Source organism: Varroa jacobsoni, unplaced genomic scaffold (assembly GCF_002532875.2).
Source record: "Varroa jacobsoni isolate VJ856 unplaced genomic scaffold, vjacob_1.0 scaffold_1095, whole genome shotgun sequence".
Lineage (NCBI taxonomy): Eukaryota > Metazoa > Arthropoda > Arachnida > Mesostigmata > Varroidae > Varroa > Varroa jacobsoni.
Window position 1 is genome coordinate 218,707 of NW_019213997.1, and position 15,013 is coordinate 233,719.

A 15,013-nucleotide genomic window follows, 5' to 3' on the forward strand; every position below is an offset into this window, starting at 1 on the left:
TGTGTGTGTGTGTGCATCCGCGTAGAAGCTTGCATAAGCGTGATTGTGTGTATTCGTCTAAACGTGGTGTCTATAAAAGCTTTTTTAGCGTTCGGTTTGTTTAACTGATCCGCCAACTCCCTCACTCTTTCTGATTAGCTCAGCCGATGTGAGTATGTGAAGTTGGCTTTCGCCTATTGTTGAATGTGTGTATCGGTCTTTATCGTTGAGTACGTGTGTATCTGTGTGCGTCGTGCCCATGAATGTAGGTCAGCGGGCGGTCGAAGCAACGTACTCTCGAGGTCTCCGTCGCCGGCGGCACGACCACAACAGCCATCACTACGGCGATACTGCTACAGCGGTGGTAAGCGACGCAAGTACAAGGTGACTATGGAGGTGTGCGTTAACTAGTGGCCATTGGTGCTCACCGCTCCTAGTATTGCCGCCGTTAGCGCCGCTGATGCTGCAGTAACAACAGTAACGGAGCCGACGCATACGAATCCGCGATTCGTTTCTGCTTGGGCCTTGCAGGGGCCGCTGTACACTGCTGCTAGCGCCTCTGCTCCCGCTGTAGCTACGTACAGAGCGGCGATATGTACACGCACAACAACAATCGTTGTTAGTTAACATCAAAGCCTGAATGCATGGCGTGAATGCCGCCAGCCGTAACTCCGCGCCTAGCTACGACAACGTGTTAACGTAGCCGCGCGAAGTAGTAACAGTCAACGCCAAGGCAGCATCTGCCGGTAAAGCTTAAGTGCCGGAAACTGGGCGTGTAAGACGCGGCTTGTAAAGGCCCCGAAACTGTCATGCATTTGTAGACACATGGATGAATAGAGCAAGCGAAGATTATTAGTGCTACTTATAGTGCTAAAACAACCGCTACCGTGTGGCCGCCAATGCCCACAATTTCAGTGTGCATAGTAGACTGTGACTGGGTTTAATTGGCCAGCAGGTTGTCCGGCCGAACGACCGACTGAAAATCGTCTATGGAACAGCCGCATTGACGATTCCTTTACGCTCGCGGCGGCAGTAGCGGCGCGCCAATCTAGTCCGCGTCGTCATGAACGCTAATTCATTTCAACACATCGCTCACAACGTGCCAAATATATGATAGTTTATGACGGCAATACGGCCGATAATATGAAGTCGCAGGGGCATAATAAACGCAACGAGGAAAAGCCAGCTACACAATTAGGCACGAAGGCTTAGAAAATGTGTCCTGAGTTCGATTAAACTCAAACGTATTTATCCATATTACCACATACGTGTAGAATTATTGAATGGCGATTATGATGATTACGATGAAAACATACGGCGTAACACATCGTTTCACAGAGACGCAACAGAAAGTGTTCATATTGGCACACTTAAAGGAATAAATTTAAGCGCTACTCTGCTAAAAGGTGTTTAGTGTACAGTCGTTACTTTTACTAGTTTATCGCCTTGTCTATGCTGATGTTGTTTTGTCATTGATTCTCTGTTGTATAGAGTCTTACTGCTTCCCTAGCAATTGTACTTCTTTCTGTCCGTCTGTGCTATCTCAGTCTGGTCGTCTAGTAGTTACCAGCTAGTGATGTCTTCCCTACTTTTTTCCTGCCTGACTCCTATGAGGAGGACTCTGTCGCCGTCGGTACGGCTATAGCTAAGCCTTAGTGAGGGAGTCAGCTAGTGAGCGAGTGAACGCAATGTCTTCGAATGTGGGTCACTCAGGCAGTCAGCCAGGCGGCAGCCCGCCCATTGGGGCAATGCACCTTCGGTGACCACATGAACACAACACACGCTCATGCAAGCGGCTTGACTTGTACCGCAACTACCGCTACTTACCCATATAGCAGACGTTGGAACGGGGAACGTCGTAAGTGCATTGGAGGCCACCGAATTGTCATAACTAAATGTTAAACCGCGGCCGACGGTCACCATGATTGCCTCTTCGTCCCCAAATAAATTAAATCTCTTGAATAAAGACTCGATAATCGTTTATTAAATCTAGATACCTGATGCTAGGCGCTCGAGACGAAACACGGATAAGTAGCGGAATCGTTCAGGGCTTGTAGCCGAAGAAGAGATCTTTAGATTTTATTCGCTAGGGCGCGTGCGAATCAAAGGGGTCTTATTTTCTGAAAACACCGTTACTATTATTTCCTGTATTGTCGTCAACGTCACTTCGCACAGACGGCTTGGGATAAATTGGGCCACACTTCGGCAGGCTGTTTGCTACATCCGGTATACGTTCATCCGCGATTGTTGTTTCTCGCAAAAGGTCGATTTTTGCCTAAAACCAAACTACTATGACGAAGGAAGAGGTTTGATTTTGAGAATACGCGTCCGTATCAGACGGATCTTACCGTTGCCGACTATCGTGCCAAATAAATTCGAACGAGACCTCCATACGCCAACGAGGAACACCATTGCACTGAAAATATCGATCGCAAAATAAATGTTTCCGATTATCAGTGTCGTTCACGTAGGTTGAGACCTTTAGCCTGTTCTCAACCTTTTGCGCCCTTTTGCCCTTTTTGCGTTTGCTAGGTCCTTGGACTTTTGACGTGCTGTCAGCTAATGCTTTAAGCCCGCTAGATTTTGTGTGACTTGCTCGAGCACGAGCACATATCGTCGAGTTGTTGACGAATTTAAATAATGCATTTTCGCAAATGACGCGGGAAGGATATGGACCCCCAAATCGAGCGTTAGTCGTTAATGCTAGCGAGGAAAAAACATTTAACATCATTTAATCTTGTATTGAATAAAACAGTGAGATAGTGTATGCCCTACAGCTGCCTGCTAACGAGAAAGGTTATACAGTGCTAAATAAAAAAGTGTTTATAAACCCAACGGTTAAAGCTCGAGCAGAACATGAGAGACGCAGCATTGTAGCAATGCAAATACGTCTCACATGTTTCGGTTATCTTACCCACAGATTGCCTATGCTAGCGGGTCCGCTAAACAAAGCACCTACTAAATGCTCCTCTGAGGTCGTCGTTTCTCAAAATTTGCCGTCGTGAAATACCGACAGATCAGAAACTACGTTTTGTTCGATAAGCTTAACATTGTCTATGTTAGATCTTCTCGTTGTTTCTTGCAGTATCGATACATAGTTTTCTCGTATAGCGCCTTCTTACGTCTATTACTATCGGGGGAGTTGGTGAGAGCACCAGGGCAGCCGTGGCAGCAACCCCAGCCTGCGGAATTGTGAGCGTGACGCGAAAGTTTTGCGAACGGTCGAGGCAGCAGCAGCAGCAGCAGCAGCAGCGATATCGGTAACGACGATCATCGAGCCGCTCAGCAACTATGACGGCGGCAGAAAGCGGATAGCGAAAGCCCGTGATACCGGAGTGGCAGTTGACGACGCTGTCGCCGCCGCTGCTGCTGCTGCTGTGTTTGTCGTGCGTGTGCAGGTGCATGGAACGCATGTATAATGAAAGGAAAACAGGTTTGTCGGTGCGACCACCGCCGGCGCTCGTGGAGTTGCTGCCGCTGGTGCTGCCAGTGATAATGTACGGCTGTTGCCATCAAGTAAAGGTTAGCCGAGCAACGACCCCTCAGGGACACCGAAGACCGTCGTCCCGAGTCAGGGTCACCGCCATCGGCCCAGCCATCACCAGCACTAGCACGATCATCATCAGCAACAGCAGAAAAGTAGCGGGCAATAACTGTTAACCGACCACTCACAACGACACAGCGGCGGCAATAGCACAAATACTACTTCAGCTGTCGCCCTAAGCGCCAACTAGACAACAGGCACGTCGATGGCCGATGGACAGCTACGCACGCACAGACGTATAGAAAATACGTCGCAGAACCATGACAGTTAGGCTGAATATGAGCGCTCATGAACAGCGCTTGAGTCGTGTGCTACATACGTAGGTTCTGCCACTCGGCGTTTTTATCATCACCGCATGCTGAAGTCGGATCGTAACGCCTAAGGCTTCGAAGTCCCACTCAGCGTGACAGTTTCGTTGCAGCTGTCTCGAGCAACATGCAAAGGGAATGTTTGATGGTCCTTGTTTCATTATAGGTAGGACTAATTCCCGTTTTTAATGTGACGACTGCCAGCTGTGTTACACGTAATTAGTAGCTCGAATGCTGATGGCTGGTTTGAGTCTCGTGATACCCTGCACATGTCTAAATCTATTGAAACTTATCGAGACGTACAAGCGGCAGCTGTGGAGTATCCAAGAGCTTTGGTTTAGGGTCTCATACTGTAGTCCTCGTAATTATACAACATGATAATATTTGAAAAAAAAAAAAGGAAAATCTCACACATTCACAGTGCCCGCGAGTTAGTTTTATAGCTCGAAAACAAAAAACTGCGCCTTCGAGTTCAGGGCACCAAGCCTTGTAAGAAGCATTTCGATGCGGCATTCTAGCACAAAACAGTGCTACTAATAGTAATGAGCGTCGATTAGTGAGCCAAGATTCACTCTTGTTTAATTTTATTTAGTTATTGTGCCAGAAATGAGGCAGATCGAAAGATCTGAGCATTTAAATCTAAGCTTCGTCGTCAGATCAAGCAGCAATAACGCCAGTCAGGGCTGGATCAGCGACGACAACAAGGCTGATGCAGTTCGTCATCGACTAACGACCCTTCAGGGACGCTAGCTGCGTCAGGGTCGTTGCAGCTCCTGTGTGAGCCGTTGCTTGGATCAGGCAGTTGCCAGGATACTCCGACAACGCAATAACCGGGACAGCAGCTTCGTGGCAACAGATTTCTAGCCAGAGCCACAGTTCAGCCACGAGCTAATGGCAGTAATGACGTTGATGATGGTTTAAAGAATGGGGAATCGGCAGCAACATATCCAGTCAGTAAAACACTGCAGGCCGATCTACGTACGACGCCGTAGCTCATAACGCCAAATGCAATACATAACCCATTGGGACTAGTCGATTGAATATTTTTTATTCATATTGGGTACACTTCCTAGCAAGTTAACTGGCACACCTCAAGACAAGAGTGGCTTGACTGGGCTGCGGGGACATGTAGCTGTTGTTGAACATGTACCCAGGCGTAACGGGACGCGACAAAAATAAAAAGTAGGAAATTTCGAAAAGACGAATTTAAGAAGAAAACGTCGACAGCTTGCTACAGTAAAGCCAGGCGACTTGGCGTCATTTACTCAAATTCATACTAAAATTATAACATGGCTCAGAACAACATTTGGGCTGAAAAAGGTTTCCAGACCTCTAGTATACTATCGTCTTTGAGCATCCTAGCAACTTCGCGCGCAACGCCCAAGAAACTGACTTGGGCTTAGAAGGGAGCCGGCTATCGAATTGCTGCGGCGGACATTTGCCCATAGTAGTGCCCTTCGCACGTTATAAACATCCTGCATTGAGTTTACAGTTATAATAACGCTCATTGAAGATCATACAGAGTTTCATACGTTACACTAGTTGCAGAGCTTCGAGCGTATAAACAGATAAGCTAAAGACATCGTTTGTTTTTTTTTTTTTAGATTTGAGTGAACACACAAGAAAACACCGGCGTCCTGAACGGACGACAAACAAATGGTAGTGCGTAACCGCGACCCAACGGTTGGCGGCGGCCATTTAGTTATTCATTTCAGTGCCAAGCTGGACGCCTTACAGCCTGAACAGTTAAATCAAAAGAAAAATATTAATCAAACCTTTTTTTTAGAGTATCTGACCGCCCAACCTAGTAGTAGAACGCATTCGGCAAAATATCATTACATGGGGCTGCTCTTTCCAAAGAAGCCGACAACCTATTTCTTTCTAGTTCATGCTTACCAAGCATCGGTCGTGTTTCTTTTCGTTAACTGATTTGATCGTTTCTAGATTCATAGATTATATCACGACATGCGTGCTTGATAAATTACTATAAAAAGTTACGTGTTACAACTTGTTGACGGTATCTAAGGGCCTTTAGGTCTCGTATAATGCGTTTGCCTTAATCATAACCTAGATTAATTAGTTCCCGAACGATCCTGCTCGTTGCGACGCTCGCACACAGTTGAATAGGTAAAACATATCGAAATTCCGTTTCGTAGCCACCTCACTCATTGGGCCGTATCGTCATGCCGCCTTCGGCATGATATAATAGTAGTACATACGCATTGCGTTTTAACGTTGCACGCCGCGTGCATGCCCTGTTGGTCTATGGCGAAGACCTCGATTTCTGCTACTCCATTTATCGTCTCAGTCAGTTAGCACATAAGCAAGAGTCCTGCCAAGATATAATAGATGGCTTAAAGTATACGCTGGCGTCCATCCTCGCAGAATCTTTAGTTACTATAGCGGCGCGATCATTGATGGGTCATTTGGTTTACTCGCTGACTAGCTGATTTATCGCTACTTGACGACCTGTCTCGTTGCTGTTTGTGAGGGCAGCGGCGGCTGTAACAAACTGGTGACCCAGTAACTGACGCTAGAAACAGTAGGGCGATGCCCTCTCAAGGCTGACAGTATAACCCAACACAGCCTTGACAACAAGCGCTAGCAACGCCGCTGCTAATAGTGCTAACGCCATTCGGCCGATGGATAGTTAGATGATAACATTACCGCCGTCGTCATGTTGATGACGACGATGCTAGCTAATAGTGGGTCTGCTCCATTGTTGTTGCTGAACGCTTTGCCGTTGCCAGACGAAGGCAGCGTAGCGTTCGCTGGCACCAGCAGCAACAACAGCAGCAACGATCTACTGCAAACGTTGTTGTCGATGGCCGTCAACGACGAGCAGGCCAGAAAATACAGCCGGTACAAATCGGCATTGGACAACAACGACCAATGTTGCTAGCAAAATGGTACAGCCCCCAGTATCGCTTACTTCACGAGTTCTTTATTATCATTCTTCGTGCAGATGCCCAAAACCGAAGCTTTAATTATTACCATCACCCTCAGAGCCCCATTAATGATCGTTGATCAAGATTAACAGCGTACTTTCGATGATGATCTACGGTTAATATCAGCAGCTTTCATGTTATAGGGTTAGTGATGTTTTATGGGGGGGGGGGGGGTGTAGTGTGTCAATTTAATCGAATGGGGCTAAAGAACTCTGGAGAGCGGAACGCGGTTTAATTGTTATTTTCTATAATAATAGTGTGCTTTGGGGCTGTTGGCTGAGTTTAGGTCGTATGAATTGTTGGAAATCATGAAAGACAATCTACCAAACGGTGTTTTTCTGCGTGTTGATCTGGCGGTAAATGTTGGCGACTACATAATACGAAAATTGATACTTAGAGCTCACGAAACGTGTTTTCTGTTATTCTCTGTTACAGCTGTTAACGCATAAATGGCATCAGTTACTCGTTTTAACAACGGCTGCATATCAATCGGTCCACTTGCCTGCCCGTTGCCCTCAGAGTCAGACGGATCCGTCCGCCGAAGACCGCGAAGTCTCCGCTGCCCTCCATGATCTTCAAGGCAGTCTGACGGCACTCATGGGTAGACACATCGGTATGTTGATAACGAAATACTCGATACGTGAGAAACAATGAAGTAGACACGACGTGTGAATATTAATTACTTGTAACATATATACGTTTTAAAAGAGTCAGTAATAAGCTAATAAATGAGCGCAAGCGTTTCCTTGGTAACTCTCTGCTTTCAGGAATGGACCAATTGGAACAGGAGGCAGGTGAACTAGTCGACAAGCTGACCCGATTAGCACTTTGTCTGAGGCGCGGTGAAGTAACAATGGAAGAATACGTTTGCCTTAAGGTACTCACAATGCTAAGCCACGGTAAGCTGCTCTAATATTATTATACATAACGTAGATTATTGCATGCTTCAACACATCTCTCCTTTATACAAACACATACCGTCACACACGCACGCGCACCGGCAAATAATTCCGATTAAAATGTCTGTCCAGTTGCTCTGTATCGCCATAAATCGCGTATCTTCATTGAGCGTATTTAATAAGCCTCTCATGCATCAGTTTCATACGTCATAAATCCTTATTATGTTATGTCGTCCGACAGCTTTATGTCTTACGATAGCTTGCAGACTTGAATATATCCCCACCTAACAGCATATAGGAGTATTTAGCATTAGTGACCGTTTCTTTCTTGTTTGTCTTCCATACTCTTCCGGCTGCCACTGATCGAACTCATCGGATAATTGTCACGCACGTATTACGCCCGTCGTCATCCTCCGCCTGTGCAGAAGAGTCGCAGAGTGCATTGACGCCAATCAAAGAACGCTATATGGGTGCTCTCCGGTCTCACTTGGCTGCAACAAAATCTTCACAGCCTATCCGATTAGATTATCTATTAGGGTTATCGCGGCTAGTAGAGGGAGCTGCGGAACTTCTGATGAAAAGCAAAATGTTTTATGTGCCCTTCCTGCTCAATTCGGGCGCGTGCATCGCTAAGCTACACTCAAACTGCCCTAGCAGCATTGGCACCCCAGTAGCACACGGCAGTTGTGACAATGAGCCGCTCGCATCCGTGGTCGAATCTCCTGAGTTAACAGGTGTCCAACGCTAGGATTTTTATAGACTTGTATTCTTCCGAAGAAACAGTTCATTTGGATGCGAGCATGTCTCAGGGATAGAGCAACTCTGTACCACCTTTCGGAGGACTAGCAGGACCAACTTGGTCTGCTGACTGAAAACCGAAACGAGCCTCAAAGCTTATGGATAAGGAATATTAGAGACTGCGGCCTTAGCAGTCCCAGCAATTAATTGGCCGACATCGCAATCCTCCTCCGTCAGCTATACTCTCATGAAGCAGAAAAGTGAGCAGAACGAACGAAGCATTGTTAAACGTGTCAAAAACCCTGATTAAGAGATGCGACCTCCGGCTGAGCGCTTGCCTACCACCACAAACGGTTAAGGACATAACCGATATTGGCTATTAGTAATCTAACGATGTGAAAATGTCCAAGCGTGGTTTTTTTTACTCAAAACGATACGCAGAGCGTAGCGTCAGGGTGACGTGACATTTTGGTGTCTTAAGGTTTGGAGGAATTGATTTATGGAATCACGCATCAAGAGGATCTTCATTTCAATTGTATTTATGTTGGAAGCAACGAGTCACTGGTCTGTGTTATCTGTGCTTTGGCTATTTTTTGTTTCTATAACTATGACGATGCTTATGGCCAGTAGCAGCAGCAGGCAGGCAGGCAGGCAGGCAGGCAGCATAATATCACGGTGGTAGAGCTCCGCTGTACAAAGCTTGTGTATATTTCTATACATACATACCGATACATAATACAATTATATATTACACACAATATCTACACATGAGGAAACGTTCTGCAGAAATAACGATATAGATAATAACACGCCATGTGCTTTGAATATGCTCGCGTCAAGAGAGACGACGATTTTGGCGACCGTTGCTGCGACGACGACGACGACGACGACGACGACGACAACGACGACGACGACGACGAAGAAAACAGCAGTAGCAACAAGAATAAGCAATATTGCTACTTCATTTGTTGCGATTATAGTACTCGAATCTAGAGCAATTCGAAGGAAGCGATTGAAGGTTTAAAGTTGAATTTTTAACGTTCGAAGCGAAATGAAAATTGGATGTGAATGGATGAGCTGCAGCACTGTGAAGTATATTGTATTATTCGTAGAAAGCATAATAATATTATGGAGGAAAATTAGAGACGGATGTCTACTGAGAAAAGAAAGCTAAGGCGGCAACGACGGCGGCGACGGCGACGGCGACGACGACGACGACAAAGCAGCAGCAGCAACAGTTGCAGCTAAAGTGTACGATGACGGCAGACGGGATTGTGATAGCGTTCCGATGGACGTGATATAAACGTATGTAAAAGTTTAACTTTGATTTTTCTCCATCGCAAAAATATCTCGCGATACAAAGTGATAATAATAATAATAATAACAACAACAGTAATAATAACAAATCCTACAAACGAATAATTCCTATGTAACGCTTAAGCAAACGCACCGTTGACGGATTAGGGCAAAAAACAATATCATAACATATAATGTATGCGGGAATAGTGTAAAATATTTCTACATGACACTGAAATAGAAAAACTTGTATCTATAGATATTGAAGAAAGTACATTTATAGATAAAGTGGTGTACATTTAGAGCAAACAGCATCTCATCCTGTAAAACAATTATAAAATTTACACCGTTACCACAATACGGATACAGTAACTTAATATTCCATCAATGTTCCTCTATCATGATCATAATGGTGATGTGATTACAATGAAGACAAGGCACAAACAGATCTTCCCTCTTGAGAGTTTGTGTTAATCTGTTTGCGGTGTTTTCTTGTCCCTTATCGTTATCCGTTGCGCGCAATGGAGGCGCGCTGTTTGCGTACAAAGTTTACAATATCTGTCTTTCTGCAACAATGGTGTCGTACGTGCCTCATGCTGTCAATGTCGTCTTTTCAATAAAGTCCTTATTTCAGGAATCAAATGAAATGCTACAGCGAAAGCCAAAATTCTCAAGGAGTTCTACCCACATCAGAAAAGGCAAAATACGGAAAACTACGATGAAAAACGCTCAGTGCTAGATACTAATAAGCAATGGAAAAAGTAAAAATAACAACAATGCTAATAATAATCGGTTCTCCGCGTGTTCTATTTTTGCTTAAATATTCCCTGTGTCAAATTGGGTGACAGGTTCAATTTTATGCCGCGCCATTTGGGGTCCTAGCTAGGCCGATTTAGGCCCAAATTTTACCAAATACTATGGGGCGAACACTCGTGTACTGCCAGTCCTTCCCGCTTTCATAACAGACTATTTCTCTAACAATTCCCCGTGTGTGCAACCTAGTCAAATTAAGGTGTCACCGTGCTAACGATGAATCAGTTTTGTTAAGCGTACCTATTTTTTTGGGTTCACGTCAGTCACTAGAGCTAGCGAAGACTGTCAAAGAGATCGAACAGCAAGAATACGGGGACAGTGAGTGAATTCTATAGATTTTTATTTTCAATTAAGCTGGATCCTGAAAATATACGATCCTCCCAAACACGGTATCGCTTTATTGGCAAGGTCTTCGATCATTTCCGTTTACTATGCCAAATAGAACCTGTTATTCGCATCTGTTCACCACAGAGTGTAAGCTACGTCAGGTACATACCAATAGCCCATTAAAGGCGAAATTTCTAATTGTGTAGCTGCCTCCATCGATCCTACATTGTTTTCCTATTGCTTCATAATAACGTTGAGCTGACTAGGCGTAAGTAAGTTGTCTACTTAAGAACTTAGTGTACGTTCGTCGAACCAAACTCAATTCTAATGATGTATATCGAATAAGATAAACCTGCTGGAGAGATTCAATCAGCTACTAAGCACTGCCATTGCCGAACAGCTGGATATTACGTCGAGGCGAGGATGGGTCCAACGGAGGAGACCAGAGAAGGGAAAAGAACTTGTTAATTTATTACCAGTAAATCAAGCTATTATATCTTGTTGCGCTGATGAGCGGTTAGTTAAAGTTTTGCGGCTCACCTCTGCTAAGTTGACGCTTCTTCTTCATAGGCCTCGCTACGAGCTAGGTAGTTTTTTTTTTTTTTTTTTTTTTCGATATAGTATAGTTAGTCGCTCATACAGTCTAATTAACTGTTTGACAATAATTATTAAGTCATGTTATTTTTGCTGCCATCATCTTTCGTAATGTAACAACGAACTATCTGTAGCGCCTTTAGTACATACCACACTTATCCTCCCCGTACAAAAGCCATAGAACCTGACCTATAGCGAGGGAAAACTGCCCGCTGTGGTCCTTTTGACAAAATACAGCTAAATCCACTGCCAAACAAGTTAGGTAAGCATTTTACTAATCAAAAACATAATTATCTAGAGTTTTTACGAATTCCTCAGTGACTACTTCGATGGTAACACTTCAGAGCCATGCATGATTACCGGTCTAAACGAAGTATCGCCAGCGAAACGATAAGCAGAGAATTTATAGCATCGTTTTTACTGTGAACGCTGATGCGCTCGCTATGGGCAAGGCTGTACTGTTACGAGGCACGAGTTACTCGTATGGATGTCCACGCCGTTAGAATTGGGACTCCTACATATGTTAATACACCCATGTGTATCAATCAAGGAAGGGGGGCTGATTGATGCTCGCTGTCCGCTTCTTCTCGACTAATGTTACTCGACTCAGTAGGCCGTAGAGAAAAAGGCGAGCCTTCGATTCATTACTCAGTACTATTCAGACGCTAGAAGTTCTCGAGCGCGTTTTGAGCGCGACCAACCGACCGCGGTCTATGACGTAATTACGATTCACGTAGGTATGTTACGTAAATACACAGACAATGATCGAGTGGAATATTCACGGAAGTCGTGCCGGCGGCAACTGGAGCCATACGTTTGGATTTTGAATTGTGTCACTTTAGGTATTTTCGTATGACGTATAGATAATAGATTGTCCAGTAATCCGTGCAGCGTAAAGGTCTGTCTGTGGTGAACGTACATGGTGGGAATGCGAATGACGGGTTGTACAATTGGCTTCGGTATTTTTGTCTGGAGTAGACGAGCAAAATTTCTTACATTCCAAATAAAATGTTACCTATATGTATGTATGGTGAGCTGGGCACGTCATTGATCCGTCTTTGTTTTGCGTTGCGCAGAGCACTAGTGATCGATGAGTGAGTGGATTGACGTAAAAACGAAACATTTTTTTTCGCCCATGTAATAGCCGTGTGTATTGTATAATATAGCAGGGTTTTCGTGTGTCTGTTTGTAAAGGTGTTATTATTACTGTAAAGCAAAGACATCATTCAGCTACAGTCGATGAATGGCTGCACGTGGACGTAGCGCGTATATATATATATATATATAGCGACGAATAAAGTTAACTTACGCTCGCTGCTACAACTATAAGTTATAACGATAAATGTAAAAATAGATAAAAATCGTAAAAAATGATCTACTTCAACGGTAAGAAGGTGTTTAGTGTATTGTCATTATTATCACCATTGAGCCAGGAGAGAAAACGATAAAGAGATTGTCAGTGATAATTTAGCGTTAGATATCTGTACTGGGTTGAAAGGAGCACAATCCGACAACGAGTAGATACCTCTAAAAATCTGGGTGCCTGCTTGAGCAAACAAAAACTTTTATCTACTAATATTATTGCTTATCATTTACTGTTTATTTTACTACGTCTATTTTCGTCATATATATATATATATATATATATATATATATATATATATATATATATATATATATATATTACTGTTGTGTGTACACTTGGAAGGCAATGACTAGCCATTAGATGAAGGCTGCCTGCCCCTCTCGAACGACGATATACACATACAGAACAAAACATATGGACGATTCAGATTTACGTGCTTTACTCTAAATGATCGAACGAGTGAGATAATCGAAATCGGTATTATCTTATAATAATAAAGATAGCCAGTGAATCTATCCAGCGAGTTCAACAAGGTATCTCTTGTACCAGCCCATTCTGCTACAAATTAAGTGCTATCCTGCCAAATTACATTGACAATTAAATGATATAAGATCTGTTGCAATGACGGACAATGGGCGAAATTGTAAGTACTACAGAAAAAGCCAAGCACCAATTTCAATATGCGTTTTAGATCATCCCAGTACAAGGGGCTGTCCGTGTGTGAGTGACGTAAAGCAGAGCGTACGTACTTGAACATCGCTACAACGCTGCTCGTTAGATGGGTTAAGCTTTCGCAGTTATTATTTGCATAGACCATAATGTATAGAGCCACTGCAATGGGATGCCCGAGAGAGCTGCGGTCATCTCATTAGTAATAGGAATGCCTCAAGTGCGCAACAATGTAAAAAATATGGATGACGGCGCAGGCAGGAGAGCGAGCGAGAGCGAGAGAGAGAGAGAGAGCGAGCTTGAGAGAGAGAGAGAGAGAGAGAGAGAGAGAGCTTTGGATCGTTGCAATATGTCCCTCCCCCCCCCCCGACATCTACCCCACTCGCAGAGCTCATGTGTGAGAGAGAAACGAGACACTAAATTTCCCCGGTTACAGTCTAAAATATATATATATATACACATCTACAAATACATAATATGACTTAAGGTGTTTATTTTTTGATGACGTATGCGGTGATGAAACGACGATAATGAGTATAAAAAAAAAATACTATTTGCTATATAAATATAAATGAATATAGAAGATGACATAAATATGATATTGACGAAATGCGAGTATGTTTACTCCCTATACTTACTCTATGAGAGCCTTTCGCTGTTCTATAGACACGTCGTCAGCGTAAACAAGTACACTCCGTGTATCTCGCGTCTGATAACCGTGATGCCATCTCAAATCTCTATTAGTTATGATTATAATTATTATATAATAGTAGTAACGAAAACAAAGATGTCCCTAATGACGGTGATGATGATTAATTACGTGTGGAGCAGTTTGTAGAAGGGGACGAAAAGATACACAGGCATATAAACATGAACAGAGAGACATTGACTGCAATTACATCAGGATGCCCGAACTCCTGTGATAGATAGCATAAAGAGGTACGAAACGCAAGCTAGATTGTATTCTAACGCTTTCCTAGGGTTCGGGATTTGTCAAATCAAAATACGAAGGTTCGCACACAAACGTGACATTTAGTGTGTAGATTCGTAGACAACAAGACGCACGTAAGTGTCTATAGCCACACATTGGACATAAGAGGGAGCTGTGCTGCAAACCAATTTCTAATTACGTCTAATGTTTGTGGAGGAGAATACCATTATATTTAGGATTGAAGGACCAAAGTCCCATACTCTGCTACAAAAAAAAAAAAGGTGGAAGTCAGAAGTCGTTGAAGAACGAAAGGTCGGAGTTCGTTTTATTGATAAAGTGGCGATTGTCAAACGTCAATACTTCACACGGACAATATAACAAAGAAGGCAAAAACAAAATGTCTGTAGTTAGGTAACGATGCACATATGATTACCATTATTATATGTTTGTCATGATGTCTTATTGCGGATACAACAGTCTATATATTATATTATGAAATGACAGTGTCGAGACTATATAAGTAATATAATATTAAGATAAATTAAAATGAAGATGATCATTCAATGAAAAAGAGTATAGCAGAAAAAAAAATCAGAAAAAT

At 43.6% G+C, this 15,013-nt stretch overlaps 1 protein-coding gene across 3 annotated transcripts in view; it reads left to right on the top strand.

Moving 5' to 3' along the window:
• The window catches only part of LOC111266530 (uncharacterized), an 87,435-nt gene extending 76,928 nt beyond the window's left edge, over positions 1–10,507 (top strand). Inside the window, exons 7-11 of one of the 3 annotated variants that reach the window (XM_022844069.2) lie at positions 7,215–7,392; positions 7,547–7,678; positions 8,104–8,676; positions 9,257–9,721; positions 10,347–10,507. In XM_022844069.2, coding sequence (XP_022699804.1) covers positions 7,215–7,392; positions 7,547–7,678; positions 8,104–8,426 — 633 coding nt within the window. In that variant the 3' untranslated portion in view covers positions 8,427–8,676; positions 9,257–9,721; positions 10,347–10,507. Of the gene's footprint in view, positions 1–7,214; positions 7,393–7,546; positions 7,679–8,103; positions 9,722–10,334 lie in introns of all 3 variants that reach the window. The other 2 variants (XM_022844070.2, XM_022844068.2) reach the window with 2 other exon arrangements.
• The last annotated feature ends 4,506 nt before the right edge of the window (positions 10,508–15,013 follow it).